The following is a 23,440-nucleotide window of genomic DNA, read 5'->3' as shown; positions in this document are numbered from 1 at the left end:
GGGTCTGGTGCACTATGGGGATCTCTCTGGGTTCAAGGTTAACCTGGGTAAATCTGTGGTATTCATAGGGGGTCACCTATCGGAAATCGAGACAAAATATGTGGAGGAGCTCCCGTTCCGGCTTCAAGGAGACGGGTTCCTATACCTGGGAGTTCAGATCACAGCCAACTCGATCGACCTCTTCGCCAATAACTTCACCGCACTATGGATAGAAGTCAAGAGGGACATAGAGAGGTGGGCGGGCTCAGGGTTTTCTTGGATGGCACGCCTCGATTTGATTAAAATGGTAGTCCTTCCCAAATTCCTGTTCCTCTTTCAGAGGCTCCCCGTCCTGGTGCCCAGGACCTTTTTAATGGCAATAAAACGCACCCTGCTCAAATTCCTGTGGGCGGGCAAAAACATAGGATCTCATATGACGTACTAACGAGACCCAAGGAAGACGGAGGGGTGAGGTTCCCAGACCTTGAAACACACTATAAGGCGGCCCAGTTGAGGATCCTTATAGACCACTTCAACCCCGGGACAGAAAAGCAGTGGGTGGCATTGGACAATAGGGTACTTGCCCCGGTCACGCTGGATGAGTGGTTATGGGTCCCAAGATCACGGGTCCCTAGACGGGTCCTAAACCATCCGGTGCTGGGGGTTTTGTGGTCTATCTGTAAGGAAGGGGGTTACTATAGATGGCTCACCACCTGGCCCTCCCTGTTGAGTTGCGTTTGGGCCCCCGTTCATAGACAAAGTGGCCAAACCGGACACCTTTCAGCAGTGGTACGAGGCGGGTCTCACCAGGGCAGGTCATCTGTGGGTGGAGGGGTCCTTCATACCCCTATTAGACCTTGAGGAGGCCCTGGGGTTGGGTAAACTATCACTGTTCCGCTACCTCCCACTTAAGGGAGTCCTCACTGAGCCCGCATGGGTTGACACCCTCAGGAGGGACCTAATGGACTTTGAGAAAATGATCATCTCCACAGGCCCTTGGGGGGGGGGTCATATCCTGCCTATACAAACTCCTGTTTTCAACCCCTGGGGAGCCCCCACCAGCACAGACACAATGGAAAAGAGACCTGGGAGAGGCAATAGACGATAAAAGGTGGACGAAGCTGTGCATCCGAGCCCATCGCTCAACGACCTCTCCCCAATATTGACACCAAGCCTTAAAAGTATTACACAGGTGGCACTATCCCCCACAGAGGATCGCCAGAATGAGCCTGGGCTACGACCCACATTGTAGGAAATGCCGCAAAACGAAAGGTGACTATATATGCATGTGGTGGACATGCCCCAGGTTACAGCCATATTGGGGAGAGGTCCTATCCTGGATCAAGGGGGTTGATGGAGTGTGCAGGCCCCTGTGCCCTTGGCTGCTCCTCTTCGGGATTGATGTAGGTGATGACCACGAGGGTACCCAGGGCCACATGTTACAGATCATGTTGGTGGCGGCTAGGTGTTGCTTAGCCCAAAGATTGAAGAACCCACATATGCCGGAGGAGAAGGACTGGGTCTCCAAGGTCCGGGCCATTTACGACATGGAGTTTCTAATACATGTCCTCAATGAATCTAGGTCCAATATCGAAGAACTCTGGTTCCCCTTTTTTGAAAAGTACGAGCGCCCGACCTGAAGTGAGAAAACCAAACCTGAGGACCTACCCAGCCACCAATGAACAATGTGAATGATGTCTCATAGACATGAGACAATGGACAGATGATCTTTCCAATGGGGCATCAACAAGCCGAGCCCAAGACATGTGTGCACAAGACCATTTGACAGACTGAGTCTAGGAACGTTCTCTGTGGGCCTGTTGGATAAATCAGATATTAATGCTCGATTATCGGCTGCGGGGGGCTTGGGGGAAGGGGGATAAGGGTTACTGTTAAAATGTTTTTTGGAAATGCACATTGATGAAACCGTATGCATGATGTAATAACCTAAAAATGCCAATAAAACTTTATTTTCAAAAAAATAAAATCAGCAATTTACCACTTTAACACAGTTACATGCAAAAAGGACTTTTGTCAAAAGCAACTTTCAGATAAACATGTGCACTGTTTTCCAAACGGTTATGTGTTCCCTGCTCCCAGGGTGTCATGGTCTTTTAGGTAAGACAGCAGTTTCCAGACCCACATTACCCGGCATACTGTTCCTTCAGCCAATGAAGTTTAAAATGATTTTATTTTCTTTTCTTCATTTTGGGAACAGACTGTTCTGTGGCTTTCTCTTTAAGAATCATTTCATGCTGCATAATCTGACGAAGGACTCTGCGGGACCTCGAAAGCGAATGCTTTGTTCCATATTCCCAAATAGAGAGAAGGTCCAGAGCAGCCAAGCCGCCTTTCCGTATGACTGTCTGGAGAAATGGTGTAAACTCACCCTTCTCCTGCTGCCTTGAGAACTGCCATTTGTGACCAGTGAATGGACAGTGAATAACGGTATCCAGTTAATATGTCGAATGCATTTTTTCGAATGACAATAATGTTGAAAACATTTGGCTGAACATTTTTTTTTTCAAATGTGTTATTTTTGAATTTACATGTTTTTTTTGGTTTCGTGAGTAAAAAGAGGGTTTAAAAAAAGGGGGGGTTTGGGAGGGAAACCCCCCCCAAACCCCCCCCATTTCGAACCGAAAATGTTTAAAAAAAGACATTGGAAAACATTTTTTTCGGCCAAATGTTTTCGACATGATGGCATTCAAAAAAATGTCATTCGAAATACTGTAGGTAAACCGTGAATAACATGTGCAAGACATCTAGTGGCTGTTGGATTGGGCTTCATGCTGGGTCACCCCATTAAGAAAGACAGGAATGGAACTGCCTTGCTGGGGTCTTTTGGGACTAATCTCTTCTGGTAGGGACTCTGCAGTTGACTGCCTGGTAGAAGGCTATGCATGGACTTCTGCTCCTACTAATGACGTCTGATCGTCCATCATTCCCTTCACATGCAGTCCCTACTCCCGCTGGTAGGTCTATGTTGGCAAAGGTAAGGTAAGGAAGTGCGGTATCCCCCAGGCCCTACTTACCCTTTTGAATAATGTCATCACTCTTCTGCTGCATGAATTCGGTCATCTGTCTAGTCTCTTCCAGGTACCGTCGTAGACTGATAAGGGGTGCCAGGTGGACCATAGTTTGCTCTCCACAACCAGTAGGCATGACCACAAGATTATCCATGTTCTTCAGGGCCAGCCCCATCGTGTCCCCTGGAAAAATGTGGAGATATGAAAGAAAGTAAAAAGTACTCTTTGTGAAGATATGGTGATCTGAGGGGTGAACAATTCCCCTTATGTGCAGGTAGAATGAAGTGCTGGGCAGGGAAGCCCAGTGCATGCATACATTGAAGGACATGACTCCAAGATGTATGTGGGTGCTTATGATGAGGCAAAGGAGCAACCACCAAACTGGGCTGATATTGTTCCAACTCATGCATGACTGCAGAGTTCCCGAATGCAGGTGATGGAGTTAGAGGAGTCAAGGACACTTGATTTCTGTTGAAAAGATGATATCATTTTTGTCATGTGGTCTCATTGCAAGATGGCGTCTAAAATCCTATATTGCAGCTTGTAGTCAACCCCATGGACCCCTTTCACACTTCCAAAAGAGTCCAGTAGGTGACAGAAGCGACAACTGCTGTGTAACAGTGGCATTATTCAATAGAATTTGCAATGTATCATCTGTTACCTTACATCAAAACCCAGTACTGAACCAAAGATCATACAAGTCACCGTGTGATGAAAATAAGTCAATAATGAGGATTTCTGAAGGTATGTATTCTGTTCAATCTGTATTTTTAATGTATATCTTGCTGCACTACATCAATTTAATAATATTATGCAGTTGATTAATGCCACCTACAGGTACAGAGGGGAAATAAAATAAGATGACTGTCAGCCCTACAGGTAAGCATTGCAACAATGTTACTACCTAAAGCTCTCAAAGCTCTGATTCTACCCACACAACTCCACACATATCTTTGGTTATATTTAGATCAACTGTACAATCAGAATATTTGCGTTCCTGTTTTGGAAAGGAACTTTATATTTAATAGGTTCAAAAGAAGTATGGATTACAAAATGTTATCTGTTTTAGAGTTGAAATATACTTTGCTCACTGTCCTACTCCCTGCTATATATCTGTTCTGTTGTTACCACTGAAAAGCGCTATGTTATGCATCTGTAATATTGTACAGCTCTGTAAAGCGCTCCGTTATGTATCTGTAATGTTGCACAGATTACCGACTTGGGATCCACTTCCTTCTTTTCCTCACATCTGTTGTTCCACGCCTCTGAGTTAAACTCTCCCTCCTCCACAATATTTCACTCTTCCTCCCCATGTTTTTCTACAACGTCCTTATTTACTTCCTTCAGGTTCCTCCACTTTTCCTCTTCCCTTCTCTCTATCCCTTCCTCCTTCGCCTCATTGATGTTCCTCCACTTCTCCACCTCCTTCAATAACTCTTGCACCAACTCCTTTTCTCTCATCTCTTTGGCTTTTTTATCCACCTTTCCCGAACTGATAACACTTCCTTTCATTGTATCTCCAATACAGTGTATCCCACTGTTTTTCCATTCGTTGGGGCTTTTCCCCTCCAAACCGTCTGCATATTTATGGACCAGCCTTCAGCTCTTTCTCTATTCAAACCTCTAGGGTTTACTCTTCCTCACCCCAGCAATCTATTGAGTCTCTTCTTGCTTTACCAGTTTCTGGGAACCCTTTGCCCTGAATCTCCTGATCTGTCTGCTCCCAGCCCTCTGGGTCGCTATCTTCCCTGCCTTCTGGGACTTTCTCTTTCGAGGCGCCTAGGTCTTTCCTTTGCCAGTTCTGTAACGCTCTCAATTCCCTGCCTCCAGGGTCTGCTCTTCCTCAGCATCACAGGTGTAGAGGAGCAGCTACATGCCTCTGAAGGAAATCCCACGCCCTACCTCCTATATGTTGGAGGCCAGAGATTGTGCCATGTTTGACACCAGCAGTTGTGCCAATACCGCAGCGAATATTTAAAAAAAGGTAACCACCGAGAAAACCCTATTGAATGTATACCTGAAGAGACGACAATCTCAGGATGGAGCTCCCTGAAGGAATATGAAAAGGAGCAGAAGGAGAAGCTAGTGACGTCACAAGAGACGAGCGTGATGCCCTGAGAGTCTTGAATGGATCTTACAGAAATTGATGGCGAAGTTAAGAATCGAGTAAACTTTCATATGCGGAGAGAAGATTGCATGTGTGCAAAGTGCTGCAGAAAATTAACCGTTCTATAATTGTACAGATGCTGAAACGCAAGTGAGCTTAGAACCATTTGGGTAACGTGCATGCAATGGATGGGGATGCAGAATAACTCTGACACCAAATTATTGAACCAACCCAGGAAGATGGCAAAGTTTACTGTTTTATTATCAATTGTCTAAAACAGGGAGTTAGAAAGGACATCAACGGACGTTCGCTCGAGCTCTCGGTTAATTTGACATAAAAAACACATTTATATACTAAAGAGTCATCATACGTGACATCATACTGCGTAGCAAATTAGAAAAATCTATGAAGGGTTGTGATAGGCTCAAGGGGAACATCTAAGTATACTTTCTATATGGAGTGGGATTGTGATAGGATATCTATTGTCAGGTGGACAACTTATGTCTACCTCTAAAACATGTTTTCTTCAACACTATTAAGTACACAGTATATTATTGGCTCTCAAACTAAAAGGCCCTTCGTTACGTTATACAGCCCTCTACAATTGGTTGGCATGCTCGTGTCATGTCTGGAACATTCGGTTCACTTAGCAGCATGTAAGCTCATACCCAAGTGCCAGGAGGTGGACTTGACTTTACCTCCCCACCCAATTAGCTCAACATCTCTCATCACCTATGCCTTCTGCCATGAAGATTGTCTTTGAATTTGGCCTTGCAGTGTTTTCTTGTCTCTGGGCATATGAGGGAGTTTGAGCATGCACCATCGTTGTTCTAGAACGCCAAGTCCAACTCTATTTCCACCCTTGGCTCACGTGACAAGAGACCACAATTTGGTCCATTTTGCAGCATTTAAATGTCTTAAATGAATAAAACTTGGTACACTTGGTGTTCTTTCGTTGCACCTTAACAAGGGATGATTCAGCTTCTCACGTTCACTGCCTTTGAGAATAGATAACCAGCCTTGGCTGCTTCAGCGTTGATACCAAACCAAACAGCCTTGCCATTCGTATCCACGATCTCAGCAAATTCTTGCTGCGACACAGTTCTCAGCCTTTCCTCTCCATGGGTCCAGGCTTACTAAATTCATGACAATGATGTCCAGTTTCTATACAATGGTGGCTCTGCCTGCAGTCTATTCACTACATACAGCCAGCTTCTAAGATTAGTTAATCTACTTACGTTGCTGCATCTATACAGTTATTGAATGGCTTGCATTTCTGCAGTGAGTCACACACATGCAATTTTCTTTTCGCATACAAACGTTTACTCGATTCTTAACTTCATAATCAGTTTCTATAATGTCCATGCATCCTCTTCTGCCAATATCCTCAGTGCGTCATGTTCATCTCTCGTGAAGTCACCAGATCCTCTTTCTCTTATTTTTCATATTCCTTCAGGGAGTTCCTCCCTCATATTGTTGTCTCTTCGGGAATACATTTGATAAGGCTTTCTCAGAGGGAATATTCTTTTGAATATTTGCTGTGGCATGGTCACAACTGCTGGTGTCAAGCATGGCACAATCTCTGGCTTCCAACATACAGGCTGTAGGGGGGGTGGGATTTCCTGCAGAGGCATGCAGCTGCTCCTTTACACAAGTAGACTAAGGCATCATAGAAACTGGCTATACGTAGTGAATAGAATGCAGGGGTAGCCGCCATTGTAGAGTTGCTGGACATCATTGTCCTGAATTTAGTAAGCCAGGACCCATGAAAAGGAAAGGCCAACAATGGTGTTGCAGCAAGAATTAGCAGAGATCGTGGAAACACCTGGCGAGGCTGTCTGGCGTGGTATCAAAACTGAAGGTCGGTTATCTATTCTTGCAAACAGTGAATGTGCAAAGGATGAATCATTCTTTATTAAGGTCCAAAGAAAGAACATCGAGAGTGCCAAGTTTTATTCATTTAAGACATTTAAATGCTGCAAAATGGACCAAATCGTGGTCTCCTTTCACATGAGCCAATGATGGAAATCAAGTTGAACCTGGAGTCCATGAACAATGATAGTGAGTGTCTGTACTCCCATATATTCTCACAGACAAGGATACTTTGCAAGGCCAAGTTCAAAGACAATTTTTATGTCAGAAGGCATGGGTGATGGGAGATGTTGGGCTGATTGGGTGGGGAGGTAAAGTCAAGTCCACCTCCTGGCACCTGGGTCTGAGCTTACGTGTTGCTCAGTGAACTGAATGTTCCAGACGCGGCACGAGCGTGCCAACCAATTGTAGAGGGCCATATAACAAAGGGCCTTATCATTTGAGAGCCAATCCTAAACTGTGTACTTAATATTGTTGGATATGACATTTTGCAGAGGTAGGCATAAGATGTCCACCTGACAGTGGCCAGCCTATCACAATCCTAGTCCCTATAGAAAGTATATTTGGATGTTCCCCTTGAACCAATTATAATCGCTTGTAGGTTTTTTTTTGTTTGCCATATAGTATGATGTCACCTCTAATGAATATTTAGTATAAAGTCTATGTTTAATGAGAAGAACGTCCAGAGCTGAGCGACTGTCCGTTGATCTCCGTTGTAACCGCCCTGTTTTAGATAATTGTAAATAAAACAGTAAACTTTGCCATCTTCCTGAGTTGGTTCGATTATTTGGACCCAGAGTTATTCTGCAACCCCATCCATTGCATGCATGTTACTAAATAACCATAAGTTGACAGGTCTCTCCTGCATCCTTCTGTCTTCTTCTTGCGCTAGCTTTCAGGTTCCCTTCTCCAGCATCCTGCTCTTGCTCCATCTCCTTCTCCATTTCCTTTTTCAGTAGCTTCTGCAGCATCTGCCCAAGCTGCTTCTCTAGGTCCTTATCCTCACCTTTCCAGTCGGCTCTGAATGAGCTCTCCCTCCTTATTCCCACAAGCTTCTCCCACAAGCCCTTCCTTTAGTAGGGTATTTGCCCGGCCTTCCAGCGTCCCTGTCTCATGTACGGGAACAAGGGCGTGTTTCCCTAATTAGCTGGGATGGGGATTGGCGGACAGGCTCTGCGCCTGGGGATGGCTTACAGTCTTGATGTGGGACCTGAGGTTGGCCGTCCCCTCCACTTGGGTGCTCCTCTTTCTTCCTGCCGCACTCTGCACCTGTCCTCGACGTCGACTCACTTTGACAAACTGGATTTAAGTGTATGAGTTTTGTGCACGTGTGAGCTGGACTCTTGGAGAATTAAGTCTCTCGCCCAACACACTTTCTACTTGTGTTCCAACAGAAAGAAAGCAGCACCACCAGATAATGTGTTAGCCACATTTAGGCACCACTTTACGCATTCTAAGAAATTCAATGAAGACCTATATTGTTTTGGGCACTGTTACAGCTGTGCATATTGGGATATGTTCATGCTCCCATATGCCAGGCACATTTCTGAAACAGACTAGAAGGATTGTGCACTTTCACCGGATATTGTTTATCCAGGTGGCATGTGACAACAATACTCTAAACATGAAACAGTAGTTAGCTAGAATAGTTTAAAAATAGCAACAATGCTAGCATATCAATGACACGTGGTTACACATCTTTTTGCCACTTGCAACATTGACAGGAGCACTTCATATTAGCTTTATATATAGTGCAACATGCCAGATTCATCTCCTTTCTAAGCACTATGATTTTAGCTGCTAATATTAACCAATGTAATGGTGCTCAGTGTATCCTTCTTGGAAGCATGAAGGGCTAAATCACCATTGCATGGATTCAAAATTCCGAAATATAGGTTTTCCTCGTGTCGAGGCGAGCCTTTACCTTGTGCGCTATCCACGTGCATCTGTAAATAGTAAAACCTTGGTCACAAAGGTGGAAAGTGAACGGAAGAAATAGTACTTGCGAGTTCTCACGTAATTGCGGCAGAACATCCCACGATGGCAGTAAGAGCGCAGACGCGATGAGTGGGATTAACGATGGTTCTCACGTGAACAGCTGTGCCTAGCGCTGTGCTAGATAGCGCCGTGCTAGCTGCACGTGCACAGGATGGAATGCTCCTGGCAGGAGTCAATCAAACTGTGGTCAGCGCAGACATCAGGAAGGCGAGGCCCTGAGGCATGCTGGGTAATATGTGGGGATTATTCAAGAGGCTACTTGTATTTGTTGACCATTCTTCACGGCAGTTTGATACTTTCACAACACTCTCACGCATTGGAACAGATACCGTGGCTTGGTTGAGCGGCTGATGGCAAGCACTGTGGTGTAGTGTGACTGTGATACACACCTGTCGCTCACAGATGATCCCATGTTCTTCCTAGCTGAGCACCAGCACTATGCATCTCGGCCCTGCTTAGGTGGCACATGCTTCCGAAAACTGCTGGGCCTGGTTGTGGATTCGGAATCTGAGCCGAGAGGATCAAAACTACCGAAAGGCCCTTGTGATCTAGTTGTCGCAGATATTGCCCTTGTCTAAACATAGAATCCATCGTCAACACTGAAGTAAGTGCGTCTGTCATTTGCGCAAATGCAGAGACTGTTCTTAGAGGGAAACTTTCCTATCACAAGATGTTCACCCTGGATGCAACTTTTGACGAGTTTTGTGCTGCTGCATTAGATTTTCCCCTTAAACACAAGACATGATCACACCATAGATTTGCTGAACATGTTTATGACAGTCACAGAAAGCATTGAATTCATCTACTTTAAAAAAACATGTATGTATTGGGTATGTATAATGCACCTACACAGCAAATGGTGTTTCAAGGCGCAACAAGACAAAAGGGGGCGGGGGCAGGGATGAAGAGTAACAAAAATGGTCCTACTAGGCCTTGTGTCATTCAGATCTTGCATGTGCACTAACATGAATTGCGGGTGAGTGGGGAAGAAGTGCCGGTCAGCACAGAAACGCGATAATTTTAAGGAGGGAAAGGAAGTGCAGATCGTAGTGGAGAGCGTGCAAGTGCTGGGGGGGATGAGGGGGGAAAGGCCTGCTGGGCCAGGCTAGTGCTAAGGGGGGCACGGTGGACAAGTGCCAAGGGAATGAAGGTCTCCACACTGAGTGCGAGGACGGGGCTGGATGAGCTCAGTAGGGGTGCAGGCTCTGTCAAGGGGTTCCAGGGTGAAGGAGCCGGGTGGGGCGAGTGCAAATTTGAGGGCTGGGGCATCAGGGTAGACCAAGGTATCCCCATTCTCTAATCAAAAAATGCATTCTTTGTTACACCTCCACTAACATTACGACTTCTCAACCATATGAATGAAGAACAAACTGGTGAAGGCGAATGCTATCTCTTCTTGGGCGAATGCTATCTCTCCTTGGGCGAATGCTTGCAAAATCAAACAACATGCAACTTCTGAACTAGGATTCACGCAACACATAATAAGTCTGACCCACAATAAAGGTAGAATGCTTGACTGGCGAGCAGACCTCAATTGCAGCATAAAAGTACTAGCTAACACTCCCTGTGCCTGGACCGACCACCACCTTATCACATTTACCATTGATAAAGCAGCACCCTCCTTGACACAAACTCATGCTCCAGCTATGCCAGCAAGAAGTAAATGGAACCTTACATTAGAAAACCTGATACCCTTACAATACCCTATCACCCATGCCATTACTTTGCCATCTGACCCATCCGACCTAGTTAACCTATACAATAAAAAGATCCTCCGGGCTATCAATACAATAGCGGCCATCAAAATGCAAAAATCCAAACCACAAGCCCATATCAACAAAAGGTACACGCCTTACCTAAAGAATCTCAGGAAAGTCAAACGTACAGCTGAAACAGTCTGGAAAAAGTCCCCTTCAGAATCAAACAAAATTGTGTTCCCAATAACCTCACTTAATTATAAAAAAGCTATTATACAGGCAAAAAAAGATAACTTCAATGACCGCATTGCCAAAGCCAATTCCAACACTAAGGAATTGTTCAACATACTGAAAGAACTTGCATTACCTGCGCCTGTACCTGACCTATGCACGAAGGATACCCTATGGTGCACTAACATACAGAATGTGCTCCAAGATAAAATCACCATGCTCCTAAACAAAATAAAAATAAAGAAAAACATTATTGACAATGCTAGACCGATGGACCTACCCTCTATACCGACGTCAAACACTCCCCATTTCAATTTCAAGCCTCTCTCTATAAAAGAAGTAGAACAGATCATACGCAAACTCAAACCCTCGAACTGTAAGTGGGACGTCTGCCCGACTACACTGATCAAAGAGGTAGCCAACATACTCACCCCTTTCATTACATCATTCAATAATGCATCTTTTCACTCTAGTAAAGTACCTTCAAATCTAAAAGAAGCCTGGGTACTTCCATTACAGAAAAAAAACATCTTTCGATCCCGCCAACCCTTCGACATACAGACCTATCATGACTGTTGCATTATTACTAAAAGTTCTAGACCGTGCAGCATATATCCAGATACAATACTACTTTGAAACACACAACCTACTAGGCCTAAGACAATCAGGGTTCAGACCTAGGCATGGGACTGAAACAGCACTTATTGACTTAAAGACACAAATTCAGATCCTCAAAGATAAAGGTAATTCTGCCCTACTACTACTACTCGACTTATCAGTGGCATTTGATTTAGGAAACCATGAAATAGTATGCAAACACTTGTTATCTGCTGCACATTTCTCAGACCAAGCGAATGCATGGATTAAATAATTCCTTAGCAACCGATCTATGAGGGTCTTCGCACCTACGGCTTCATCATCACCTACACCAGTGACTTGTGGAGTCCCCCAGGGTTCATGTGTGTCCCCTACTCTCTACAACGTATTCACCAAACCTCTATTTGATATGCATGACTATCTGGGTGTCACATACACTAAGTATGCAGATGACACCCAGATACTCATCCCTATCACTGGTGATTACGCTGTAGACAGAAAAACTATTAACAATATTTACAGTACTATTTAAATTTGGATGGCTAAGCATGGCTTATGCCTAAACGACAACAAAACTGAGTTACTCCTTCTTGGCTCCCAAACAAAATTGAACAAACTAGGATCCCTCTACACATCCTACCAATATCGACAATAACATTATTAAAGTAGCAAATGACGTTTAAACATTAGGAATGTACATTGACTCAGCGCTATCACTCACAAGACAAGCTCATGCCTTGGCATCATCTACAGCGTACACTTGCAAGATTATCACAGCTTGTCGACCTTACTTGACTACTCATAACTGTATCTCAGCAGCAAGAGCACTAATACTATCCAAGCTTGACTATTGTAACGCGCTCTACCTAGCAACTTCCCAACTAAACATCAACAAAATGCAATTCAAGCAAAATAATGTTATCCGATCTGCTTGCAATATACCAAGGAAACAGCACATTACTGCAACTAGACAAAATATCAAATGGCTTAATATCAAACAAAGAAAAGACCTTAAATCACTTTCACTGACCCACAAATGTATTAATAATCAGGCACCTACATACCTGTGCGACACCTTCTCACGCCACTTGCCGATACGACCCATTAGAGTAGCGCAAACACACTGTGTTGCCATCCCACGATTTAACCAACAACGAGCTGGCGGAGCTAGTTTCCCAGTTCTTGTTCCAAAAAAAATGGAATGCACTTCCTATTTCCATAAGGGAAGAACCCTCCTTCTCCCTCTTCTGAAACTAGGTTAAGATGTGGCTCACTGAGAAAGACCTCAACCTACCCCCCCCACAATAAATGACACTTCACTCTTAGAATACTTCCGCACTGTCTCTGCTGCCTACTTGTTTTATGTAAATTGTATAATATTGGTTCTAGAATAGTAACTCTTTTAGTGCCTGTATATATATATATATATATATATATATATATATATATATATATATATATATATATATATATATATATATATATATATATATATATGATAATGTCATTCACCCTTTCTATGCTTTTTCCCCAACCTATCATGTCTATAACATGTATTACCTTTCTGTACAGAATTGATTGTGTAACCTGTAAGTTTACAGCGCCCAGCTTTCCCAGGGTTTGGCCGCGCTTTACAAATAAATAAAATACAAATACAAATAACCTTTTTAGGGTGATCTTGTGCTCATATTCTAAAACCTTTAAAAACCTTACAGTGTCTTATGAAAAGACATCTACCTCAAGAAAAGGTGTGATTGAGCCTACCTAGCAGATTGCCGATGAATCACGCCACTGTGAGTCAGAGTATATAACACCAACACGTTCTTCACCTTGAAAATGCTCATTTCCCAGCCGCGAGCCAGATGGTCCTTTATTGAAATTTGCAAAATTACAGCTGTTGAAAAAACTCATGAATCACAGTTATGTCCCCAGGAACTTATCTAAACCACCAAAAAGCAGAACCGCTTGCATTGTTGATGATAAGACTAAAATTCACCGGTGAAGAGGAGTGACTGCAAGACGACAGCTGGTGTCTTAACTCTCACAGCTGTGAAGACCAATCCTAAACTTAGGTTGTGCTCATTGCTGGGCTCTAACATACTTACCTACATGAGCCCCTACCTAGATTATTTACAGTCATCTTGAAATAAATTCATAGAATGCTGGCAGCATTACTTTCTATGTCTCTGGGATGTTTTCCTTGAACTGCCTTCACAAGTGCTACAGGGTCAGCGACAAGCCACCATTTTGCATTATCCCTATTATCTTGAAAAGAGACCAAATGCAAACATGACACCACTTTTTTAGGTCACTGAGACCACGCAACGAAAATCCCAAAACAACAGCGCCAGAATATATTTTGACCATGACCTCTAAGCCATGATCTGTTGAATTATTTTAAAAACAGGCATTACATTATTAAAGGTGTGAGGTGAAAGCAAAAAAATATATGATCATGTTTTACAGAACCAGCAGCCCACAACTCCTGACCTGTTTGAGAGAGTGAGCAGTGATGTGAGGGCTATTCCAGTGACCTTCAAAGTATGCTGAGGGACTCACCTACTACAGAGAACTCGGCGGCTTCTGACCCCTCTACAGCATGCTTTGGGAACTCAACGGAGATGACCTCAGAGACAAGATTGCCTGAATATATAAAAGGCAGAATACATTCAAGCGAGGGGAGACAATGGTTTAATACTATATCTCAGACACCGGTTGACCTTTTTTTATGTTGGATCTTTTACAAGCAGCAACACATTGGTAAGTTCTGTGGAACCAGTAACACCCTGAGACTCTACTTCTACTATGAAAGGAAAATCACTCAAAGAGCGAGAATGAAGATTACATTGCCAGATTCAGTGACATTTCCACTTCTGAATGAAAACAACACAGCAACGACATACTTTATTGTTAAAGTAAATTGTTGTCTTTTGACATAGGGTCTAAACATTTTTAAAAATCCTTATTAACCTTTACTATTTTTTTAATTATTGTTTTTTTTTATTATTATAGTGTGATACCATTTTTAAATATAAACTTTTCACACTTAATGAAAAAAGTATAATAGAATTTTAAAAAGTGCATATTGCTTAACACAATTTTAAAATGATATATTTGAAATAAACTGTCCAATTAAAAAAAATAACAGTAACATGAATTCGTTTTACCAAAAAATCCCAAACAAGTTTGCTCTTTTCAAAAATATCGAAATAAAAATAGATGATTAACATTTTTAACAATTATACTTTTAAAAGTTTGACTTTTTTATTAAAACGTGATTTTTTTCATTTATGGTGCACTTTGGTTTACATCAAACCTTCTGTTCACTATAATGAAATTATCAATACATTACAATACACATTTCACAGAAAACTATCATTATTAGTTATACAATTAATATATCATTTTCATTGTTTCAGTGAAATTGCATATACAATTCTGGTAAATGTCAATAGATTGCAAGCACATTTAATGCGGCTAAAATACATTATAAATCCTCCAGGCTTTCTATATCTTAAACCAGATGTTACAAAAGTCTCTGTACTTCCATTAACCTTCCATAATCTGTAGCAACTATCTTCACTTAACACCCTCTACTTCCTGCCACCTCTGAGGTGTTTAAGCTGGTACACCTCATTAACATAAATAATTGTCTTAGGGACCTGTCTGGAAATCGTACAACATATTTCTGAACTTATCTAAATCCTGGATAACAGTTTGCATATTTTTGATAGTTTTATTGTCCTGTAGGTAAATTAGAAATTGCAAATTGTGGCAAGTCATGACTCCAGGCTTTTTTTAATCTCATCAACTAATGATTCTAAAGGTAACATCAAATGCATCTTAATATCAGCTTTCTCTATTTCTCTATACATTTCGCTAAAAGTACAAATGTCATTAATTCTTCATTATGTTTTACAATTTCCGTTCTAACATTAACTACATGCTTGTTAATTTTAGCATTCATAATTTTTATGATTATTATTAGCATTTCACATATACATTAGTCGGTAGTTATACAATACCAAGTTCATATCTAATTAGTTATACCGGTGTACCCTTAGGGAATCCCAATATCGGTCATCAGACTTGTCCTTCATGGCAGCTCAATCTATTGCAATACATATCTAATCTTACTTCACCATCATAGAGTTCTATTAGTTCTATTTTTTGATTATATTTTTTTATTACTGGTATCCAAATATTTTATTTGTATTTAATTATTATAGTCATTAAAGTGTTGCCTCATAAGAATTGGTCTTTTTGTAACAGAAAACCGAATTTGTCTGTGTATTGTGTGCCTTACCAAACGAACTCCCATTTGCATCTGTCCTATTAAACCCCAAACCGTTGTTCCATTGTGAGTGATCTCTTTTGCCTAGACGTCTACCTGTATGTGCCTCTGTCCTTGTCGTTGAAAACTGATTTTCCTATTGTGAGCTAAACCCTTTACCTGAGCTGCCTGTCATTTTAAAACAAGTGTAAACAAATTTCCATCTGCCACTGTATTTTCTCTTTGCATTTGCTTTCGCTCAAAACCGATTTTCCCATTTCATTTCTACTTTGCCCTGGTGTGTTGATTAGTATTCTCTAAACTTTCCCTATCTCCAAAAGTGTAAGCAATTCGAATTTCCTTCTATGCTGTCCACTAGCAGTTGTAAGAATCAAAATTCAATTTTGCCATTTTGCTCCAGAAACGGGTTTTCACTTTCTTTGCTGGCTTCCCATCTGGGGTGGTGGGCTTTACCCCAAATCCGATTTTCTCTCTCTTCTCCTACTCCTTGCCACTGCCTTCCATTAAAAGCAGACCCTCCAGCTTATATCAATTTTGCGATCCCGCAAAATGCAGCGAAAACGTCCGTTTTGCGCAAAATGGTGCGAAAACGGCCATTTTGTGCAAAAACAGCACCTTTTAAAAAATCAAAAAAATTGAAAACAAATTAATCTGCAAAAATGACTGTTTAAAATAAATTACTCAGGGTGCCAGGTTCTCAACTTTTTTTTCTGCAAGAAACGAAATGCGCCAACACATCTCCTCACTTGCGCCCAAAAAATGAGCAGCCCAATCCACAAGGGACACATGAATGGGCCATTTTATATGCGCGCCCATTCAGACAGCCTTTTTCACCTCCTTGATCAAATAAAGTGGCGTTTCTGCCAATTTAAAATCGCATCACTCATTTCCAAGCAGGATGCACTTTTAAATGTGCGGAAATTGTAGGCAACCCTACGCGCACGGGATGTGGCGGTGCCACTGCATTACAGGGTCTTTCCTGACCCTATCATGCATTTCTTTTAAGGTCTGAACCGCTGCTGTGTCGCTTGCATTTCTGTTCCTCAAACAGGATAAAAATGCATTTTTTGGGTCGCATTATACGGTGATAGGCCCCTGAAGGGCCTGTCCCTGTAAAAGGCGCAGGGAGCTTGCAGAACACTGTCGGAAGAGCGATTCTATTCAAGGTACTACCCATTTTAATGACAAAAATCGATCGAATGGTACAATTTGACCTATTTCGTCGAGTACTATTTGATCGATTTTTATAAATACCGAGCATGTTTTGCGGGGGTGTCACCCGCTCCCCAAGTTCAGTACTATTTGAGTTAGGGGCTTGCAGGGGTGTTCCCCACTTCCTCAAAATTGGAGGCGGGGACAGAAAAAAAAAGAAAATAACGAAAAAGGGACCCTGCAGAGTTGGATCCGATCTGCATTAGAGGGATGGATCTGACAACGCAAGGTTGCAGGGGAAGCGGCAGCGACCAAGCAGTTAAGTAGGGGAGAGGGTAGTGGTGAAAGGTACATTTTGGGTTGTTTGGCTGAAGTGCAAATCAGTTTGCGCCGAAATGGACTACAGTCAATTCCGCCGCAAATAATTACACTTCGGTCAAACAACCCAGAACACCATTCAAGGCAGCTGGCCAGCACACAATTTGCGCTACAGCTCAAGCCTGTGGCAATGCGCCGGTCATCTTTGAGAATAAGGTGACCTGCTCATTTCCAAAAATGGGTTGTCTAAAAATAGCATATCCTCGGCTCTATTTTTAAATGCCCCATTTTTTGAGGATCCGGGTCAAAAACGACATTAAAAAAAAATTAAAAATGGTTACACTATGAGAGGGAAAGGAGAGAGAGGGAGAGTGATGGGGTGAGATGTGAAGTGATAGGCAAGAAAGCAGAGGAAGAGCAGTGGGTCAGAGGAGGAAGCGGTGCACAAGAGAGCAGAGGAAGCAGTGATGCGGTGGGCCAAAATCTGAGAGCGAGCAGAGGTACAGAAGGTTGAGGGAGCGTGTGGTCAGTGAGCCAGAAAGCAGAGAGGAAGCGGTTGGCCAGAAAGAGGCAGTGAGCTGGAGATTGGGAAAAAGGATGAGGGAACAGTGTGATAGAATGGGAGAAAGGATGCAAGATGCACAAGCAGCACAAAAGAATGAAGGACTGTATATTGTGGGAGGAATTGAGTGTAAGGTGTGAGTTGGGAGTATGATTTGGAGTGTGGCAGGGGATGGGCAGTGCAAATTGTGACTTGCCAGTGTGACATAGCACGTGAGTATTTGTATGACAGAGTGAGAGGTTTAGGAATGCAAGTTGTGATGGGTAGTTGGTGAGATGTGTGATGTGTGTTGGTGAGAGAGGTGTGTGGGTGTTTAGGGGATTGGAGAACATAGAAGGGGAATATTTTCAGCATTACAACTGATAATGATCAATTTAGTTAATACTATTAAATAGGCGTGCACATTAAACCAAAAATGTAGACAAATCAAACACTGTTCTGCCAAGCCTGAGACATCTGGGACTCTTCCTATTAAATTAATACAAAAGATACATAATAATGATACTGTGGCTCTCTTGTAGCCTTGCACTCTGCCTATTTCCTGCAATGTGGCAATCTTACACCCTCCATTTAATAAAAAATGTCCTGCAAAAATGCTGCAATAAATAAAGGTTTGTGCCGCAAAATTTGCCATTTCATGCCGCAAAATCCTGGAAGGTCTGTAAAAGGAATCCAGTTTAGCTGATGTTTGGGGGTGAGTGTTTCAGTGGGGAGTGCTAAAACTGTGGCGCTATCACTTTCAACATGATGGTATTTTCCTGTTTTGTCATTAAAACAACAGCAAGGTTAACAGTCTATTTCAAACTGATGGTATTTTCCTGTTTTTCATTATAAAAAAAGTGAGTGTAACAGCCAATTTCCACTTGGTCGCTCTAGATAGGATATTGCATTTGTGTTGCCACAATTTTGGTGGCTGCTGTATATTGATTATTTTCCTTTTTTTCCTTAAATAATAATTTAATACATATCTTATCGATACACACCGGCCTGGTTCCTAGTCGATTGTGACACAGGGTGTTGGTGGAGGTTGGGCGTGAGACGGGTGGGAGACCGACTCAAAAAAAGAATCTGTGGTTTATTAAAAATAAAAAGCGCTTTATTGGGCGCCACATTCATTGTTGGGAAGGAGTCCCTGGCTGGAGTGTGACGTGTAATAAAACAGTGACAGGTGGTTATCAATTTCCATTCAACAGATACCCTAAATAGGTAAAATCCTTTACTACTACTGATTACCTGTCTACTAGACACCACTTAAAGTGTTTAGTTGTCCTCTTACTGGAAAATAGGGTAATTTTCGATTTGTGCATGTATATTTCTGAAGCGAATCACTGCAGGTATTTATTCAATGGTCATAAACAACTTTGCAATCAGATACACATTCTGCCTAGCAACATTAAATCACCAGCATATGACAAATAATGTACTCTACAACTTCCTAATTGTTGGGAGGAAAATTACATACAACTTCCAACGATTCAGATATATGTTCAATATATATGTCAAATAACTGTGCAGCTAGTATATGCCCTTCTTTCAGGCCCCTATGTGACTCTACAAAGGCTGGCATCTAATCCTCCATCTTCATATGAACTTGCACATTAGAAGAATAATTACCTTAAGCAACCCTTTCTCGATGCAAGGTAAACTAACTTTCTGCATAAAATTGCTCTTTCAACTCTATCGAGGACCCCTGTCAGGTCTAAAAAAGCAACGTATAAGTGAGTTTTAACAACACTTACGACCCTGTCTGTGAATTCACTAATTAGTAACCCATTATATGTCATGACCATTCCTGCAATGTTTGCAATGTTTGCAACTGTTTGAAACTAGTGTAAGAGTTCATCATATTTACCCATACTTTCAATTCCTTCCGTGTCAAAGTAGCCAAAATGTGGCTCGTCGTTTCTAGTAAGTCCATGTAGTAGGTGAGCAAGTTGTTTTTATGTATGATGTTCTGAAACAGAATTTCAAATCATTCTGACGAGATTACGGGCCAGTTTTTACAAAGACACTAACTAACCCATCAGGCCTAGAACTCGCAGCAGAGTACAATTTCAAATTATTATTTCAAAATCTTGGATTAGAAAAAACACATTATAGTTCAGTAAATCCTCTGACCTAATTCTAGGAATAATCCCTGCGCACAGATTAGTTTTCATAAAACCCCCCGTCCCCCATTTTCAAGGTGAATCTGGTTCATTTCACCTTTTGTGTTCCGACTGACCTGAAGTGACCAAAATCTATATTTGTTATTATTCCCTATAATTTGCAGCATCTGTCTCCATTTACCATATCGATAATTTTGCCTTTTGTTTCATCTACTTAAATTGTTTCCTAAAATTGTTCAAGGTATACAAAAAAATCTAAATTGGTCATGGCTATTTTCCTCTCCCAGTTAAATTGTCCTGGGATATCGCTCTTCACCCTACCATTTACAATTACCGACCACTCAACATGCTCCCCCCACTTTCATCCTGTGAAATGTATCATGGTTTCTTTCAATAATGCATTTTCCCATTTACTTAACAAAAACCTCTGGTCAAGTCTAGAAATGTCCCACCCTAGAGGGAAATTTGCATTTAATTCTCCCTTCCAATATTATCCCTTGTAAGGGTGCAGAAGGAGGAAACTGACACACAGGTGGAATGACTCCCTTCCCCTGGTGATCCTTGTCTCACTGTTTTCCTTCTTTCTCAAAAGTTCATGTACATGATCCCTGATCCACGTTTCCCCAGTGTAGCACACTTGGTCTTCTGGCTTGCCAAGTAAAACCAAGAGGGAGAGGGTCCTCTCTCTTGCCTTTTCAGATTGTGGGTCCCAGACCGACATTTCTCTATTCAACTCGTTGGGCAGACCTGGTTCAATATCCTGCCAAGTACTTGCACAAAGAAGATGATTTACAAAGTTCTCTTGACACACTCTTAGTTCATTGGACAGACTTGGTTCACTAACCTGCCAAGTACTGTCATGAAGAAGATCAATACTAGGGCTCTTCCTTTGTGGGTGTGGGTCCCAGACCTGTGTCTCTATCCTGCTCTGGTTTGTCAGACGTGGTTTACTGTCCTGCCATGTACTGCCACAAAGTAGTAGATTAGTACTTCTTCTCTCTCATGGGTGTGGGTCCCAGACCCATCTTTCTCTCTTCAGAGGTTCCCTTCTTGCCCCTGATTGTTGGGTTCTTGTGTGCTTTCTTCTTCTGTGTCTTCCTCGACTCTCTTCGGCCCCCACCAACCATCCCAGCAGCCCAGATACCTTGTCGGTTCTCACTGGTGTCCTAAGGTCAGACTCAGACATTCTGTTCAGTGTGCTGCGGCGGCTCATCCACCTGCGGTTCCTCGCAGGATGAGCATCTTCACTCCGCGTGGTCCAGCTTTCTCGCATTCCTGGACCTCTGCTTCACCAGCTTTCCAGTCAGTCTGTTCATGGCTAACTGGATATGGATGCCTCTACCTTCTCACTAGCGTCCCGGCCACCCATGTGTTTGGTCTTCCGCACTGAACGGCTCATCCGTTCTCAGGGATGGCTTGATTCAGAAAACAGCCCTTCTTTGATTTATATTTCGTAGTAAGGTCCATTCCCTTGTGGAACATTATAGCATGACTCATGGTTCCATAGAGCCTTCTCTATGCTTCTGCGCCTATTCCTCGTCAGAGTACTTTGACAGTTAGTGATCTTGAATCTTCCTGGGCTCTTCTTTGTCTCAGTGGATATTATATCACTGGTCCTACACAGGTACATGAGGTGGTTAGGTATAATAATGGGGTGTACCACCGGTATAGGGTTAGGAGGGGTAATTGGGAGGGGGTCATACCGCGTTCTCCCTAGATGTCTGTCCCTGTCCCCAGAGGGGGAGCCTCTCCCCATGAGATCCTCCCACTTTGTACTACCCCTGGGGGAATATAGGGTAGCAGCATAACCTCCCTGGCCTCATGGGAAGGGGCTCCCCCTTGGGGAAAAGTGACAACATCCAGGGATTCGTCACACCCTCCTTTGTTTCCTTTGCTTTGCCATAATATTAGTGACTCGCTTACTCCTTTCACCAGTATATTATTTCTAAATTATTAGGTGGGTTGTGAACATTTATGACCAATGTTCCCTTTTCCTCACGTCTTCCTGACAGGGCTACAGTTGCTGCTAAATAATTACTTGTGCTGGATTTTCAGCCATAAGGTTTCATTTTACGTTTATTATCTACTTCAATTATTAGGTGTCCATATTGGTCTTCCCCTATTTCCGTTGATTGAAGGATTTAGTAGCAAATCTATCCCGTCCATCTCAGGCACTTGAGTAGCCACACCTGCTGTAACAAAATAGATCATGTCCCACAAAATAGTTCAAAAATCACACATGAATATGAATTTCCTAAACCCTCACAATTTTCACAAGATGGTGGTTTGAGTATACAGATGTCGGGAGAAAGCTAATGTTTTGGGTTGTAATAATCCTGCTAGCAAATCCCACTCATTGCTGACAATACCATTGTTCCTTCCGACCAATCCAATTGTTCGTACAGACTGGTTCTATTTTCTCTACCATTCTTTCTATTGAGTTCCAAGTTTAAAACTTTCCTTTTAAGGTCCCATTCCCCTAAGGCTACCTGACATGTATGTAGTTACTTCAATCTTTTCCCCTTAACCTATCCTAATTTTCTGTTTGCCTAATTCTTTTCAATTTTAGAACAACTTGTAGAACTCAAATCCCAGCACAAACTCTCCTGCTCTCTTTTAATCATCTCTGATACATTTCTTGACCTAACCCAGACCTTAACCCTCAATGTATTATTAAGGTCCAGAAATTCTATTAATAGCAAGCCAGTCATTAGAATTCCTCTAAGTGCTAGGATTTGCCTGAATATATAAAACATATGGATTCTGTACATCAGAACCTTTAGCTAATGTGCCCAATCCACTTTATTTAAAGGCTGCTTCTGTAAGCATCACCCCCCCTTTCCTTCAATTAATCCTTTTTATGTATAACAACACTTTTCTCAATAACATGAAAATCCATATTAAAGTCACAATCATTGCATCTAATGTTGATATGTTCCACACCAACCTCGTCACCATGCATGTTCAATACTATCATCACATATTTCCTCATCAATCTTACTATCTACTTATCTACGCATCTGTTTTTCTCTTCCAGGGATATTATGTATTTCCATCTTTTGACCCCACATAGCCCTTAAAGCCAGCAACAGCTGGAGGGCAGACTGTTTACGCACTATGGGGCACCCTGTGGGAGCAGGCTGTTGAATAGAAGAAGATGGAAAAGGGCTAGGTCTATGTGTGGGCAGGAGCTTGTGTGTAGGAAATATGGCAGGAAAAGGGGTACGTGTATGAGGGGTCCGATATACCATGACTGGGGAGAGGTTGGCCAGGCAGCCTGAAAAACAGGAATGCCAATGGATGGGTGGATGTAAAGCATGTAAGCGGAGAATGAAGGGAGTAGACCCTCCCCTTTCAAAATAAAGGTGACCAAAGTAAGAATGGGCCCACCAAAGCAGCAATGGGAAATCTGCAAAAGGAAGGACCGACGAGTGCAGGAGCAGCTATCTGAATGCTGTGATGCGAAGACTGCTGGCTCAGCTAGCCATGTGCACCC

At 42.5% G+C, this 23,440-nt stretch overlaps 1 protein-coding gene across 4 annotated transcripts in view; it reads right to left on the bottom strand.

Moving 5' to 3' along the window:
• LOC138580215 (alpha-2-macroglobulin-like protein 1) overlaps window positions 1–23,440 on the bottom strand; it is a 1,347,911-nt gene that overhangs the window by 374,771 nt on the left and 949,700 nt on the right. For all 4 annotated transcript variants that reach the window (XM_069650572.1, XM_069650575.1, XM_069650574.1 and 1 more), the window contains 2 exons: window positions 14,070–14,153; window positions 3,015–3,191 (listed from right to left, as the gene is read on the bottom strand). In XM_069650572.1, coding sequence (XP_069506673.1) covers window positions 3,015–3,191; window positions 14,070–14,153 — 261 coding nt within the window. The remainder of the gene's footprint in view (window positions 1–3,014; window positions 3,192–14,069; window positions 14,154–23,440) is intronic.

The sequence above is a fragment of the Ambystoma mexicanum genome, chromosome 3p (genome assembly GCF_040938575.1).
Source record: "Ambystoma mexicanum isolate Mex_15411 chromosome 3p, UKY_AmexF1_1, whole genome shotgun sequence".
NCBI lineage: Eukaryota > Metazoa > Chordata > Amphibia > Caudata > Ambystomatidae > Ambystoma > Ambystoma mexicanum.
Note: the sequence above shows the minus strand (reverse complement) of the source record. Positions and strands in the feature narration are given on the sequence as shown.